This window comes from Buceros rhinoceros, unplaced genomic scaffold (genome assembly GCF_000710305.1).
Source record: "Buceros rhinoceros silvestris isolate BGI_N320 unplaced genomic scaffold, ASM71030v1 scaffold12170, whole genome shotgun sequence".
Lineage (NCBI taxonomy): Eukaryota > Metazoa > Chordata > Aves > Bucerotiformes > Bucerotidae > Buceros > Buceros rhinoceros.
In genome coordinates this window covers 3,635-5,451 of record NW_010390252.1, presented here as the reverse complement: position 1 = coordinate 5,451, position 1,817 = coordinate 3,635, and the positions used below count along the sequence as shown (strand labels likewise).

General features: G+C 44.7%; 1 protein-coding gene across 1 annotated transcript in view; it reads right to left on the bottom strand.

Moving 5' to 3' along the window:
- The window catches only part of CREB3L2 (cAMP responsive element binding protein 3-like 2), a 43,099-nt gene extending 42,975 nt beyond the window's left edge, over positions 1-124 (bottom strand). The window contains exon 1 of the mRNA XM_010137119.1: positions 26-124. Within this exon, the coding sequence (XP_010135421.1) occupies positions 26-124 (99 nt within the window). The remainder of the gene's footprint in view (positions 1-25) is intronic.
- Positions 125-1,817: the final 1,693 nt, after the last annotated feature.

Sequence of the window (1,817 nt, the reverse complement as noted above, 5' to 3'; positions counted from 1 at the left end):
CCCTTTTTTTTTTTCCACCTCTTACACTGGTGTGCTCTTCATTTGCCTCATAAGTCAGCTCTCGGGCCGCCAGCTTGAGCAGCAGAACCACAGAAAACTGAAACTCTACATCACTTCTCTCCATGCCCTTCTCTTCACCCAGTGAGCAGCAGGGTCACAATTCTTTACTGCCAGTGACTGCAGAGGCTGCAAGACAAGCCTGATTGACAGGTCTGCCTTTCACAAGCCTCCAAACCACAAAGAATAGAGGCAAGCCTCTCCCCACTACCTCTGGTTAGAGTTGACTCACCCTAGACAGACAGGGGTGCTTCCCAAACTTAGTCATTGGTGTGTCTGATGATTTTTGGCACCCAGGCATAATACTTGAGAGACCAGTCACGTTATTCAAAACTGTCTACAGAAGAAAGGAACACATGCAGTTGTTTGGGGTTTTCTTTGCCCCAGCTATGTCCCAGGCATGCAATGCCAGTCATAAATATTTCCTGTGAGATAATTTGAATTTGCTGGGTAACGCCCCAGGTGCCCAGGCTTCTTTGGAAGGAACTTGCACTTATGGCAAGTTTTAAATCTAACTAGTGTCTTCTGGGTAACTACCCAGTGTTTAGCCAAAAAAATAAGCAGTGAAATGAAGTTTTCAGAAAAATTAAACTTTGCTGTACAAATTTTACAACTCACCAGTGGGCATTTATGGTCTTGTTTGCTGCCGAAGAGCTCGGCAGCAGGGATAACACATTTTGTTGTTGCACAGCTGGTTTAACTTATAGCCACTTTTGAAAGAAAACAGTTACTCCAGTTTCTTCTGGAACGCATGCAGCTAGATCTTAACACTATAGCAGCACTTTACAACATTTGGGTGTGCTGCACTTGTTTTCATTTATTAACTTCCCTCACCATGGAAGTGGGAGAGGAGAAAGCAAAAAAAATTCCTCAGTCCTCATGTAACAGCACCCTTTGTCAAAGGACACAGCCAGCAGGATTCCTGTATTTTTAACAGAATCCACTAGTCTTACCCCCATTTTAGAGATGACAGAATATCTCAAGTTGGAATGGACCCATAAGGATCATCAAGTCCACCTCCCAGATGACTTCGTATACGTGACAGGAAGGAGGAAAGGATAACTGAGGAGATAAATCAGAAGTCACAGGGACTGTCCAACTAGCCTGCATGGATACAAACCATCTCCTCAAGGATGACAAGCACCACACAATTCAGGGACGGTTACTTAAAACAAAGATGCTCTAACCTGCCCTGCAGGCCAGCAACAGTTTGCTCATCTGCTCACTCTCATCACAGTTCCCACATGTTAAGCAACACTCGAAGCTGACAGCCTCTGCCCACAGGCACAAACTCCCAGAGAAATAACCACCTGAGTGGGTGCACTGTGCCAGGATGCCAGCAAAAACCATAATTCCTCATCTAGGTCCTCATTAGTGCAGGGAGTCTCCTGCAGAATGCAGATGCTCAGATGTTTCATGTTTGAAGCATTTGCCTCCTCCCTGAGGACCAAACCAGTACCTTTCAAAGGAGAATCTTGAATTAGTCTGAGCAGTGTGTAGGAAACATCAACTTCTGCTCCATCAGCTGCACTTGCTGCATGCTCTGCCTTGCCACTCCTGACTGACAGGACACTTGACATTTAAAACAAAAATCACTGTTTTCTTCTTCAACAACATTGCTCCTTTAATGGCTGCAAAGCTTAAATGGCAGGGTCCAGCTTGCAGGAGAGATCATTCCTTCTTTTTCCTAACGCTCACTGCAAACCTACACACCATCAGTCAAAATTCAGCTCTTTATAATTAAAGTTGTCTGGTTATTA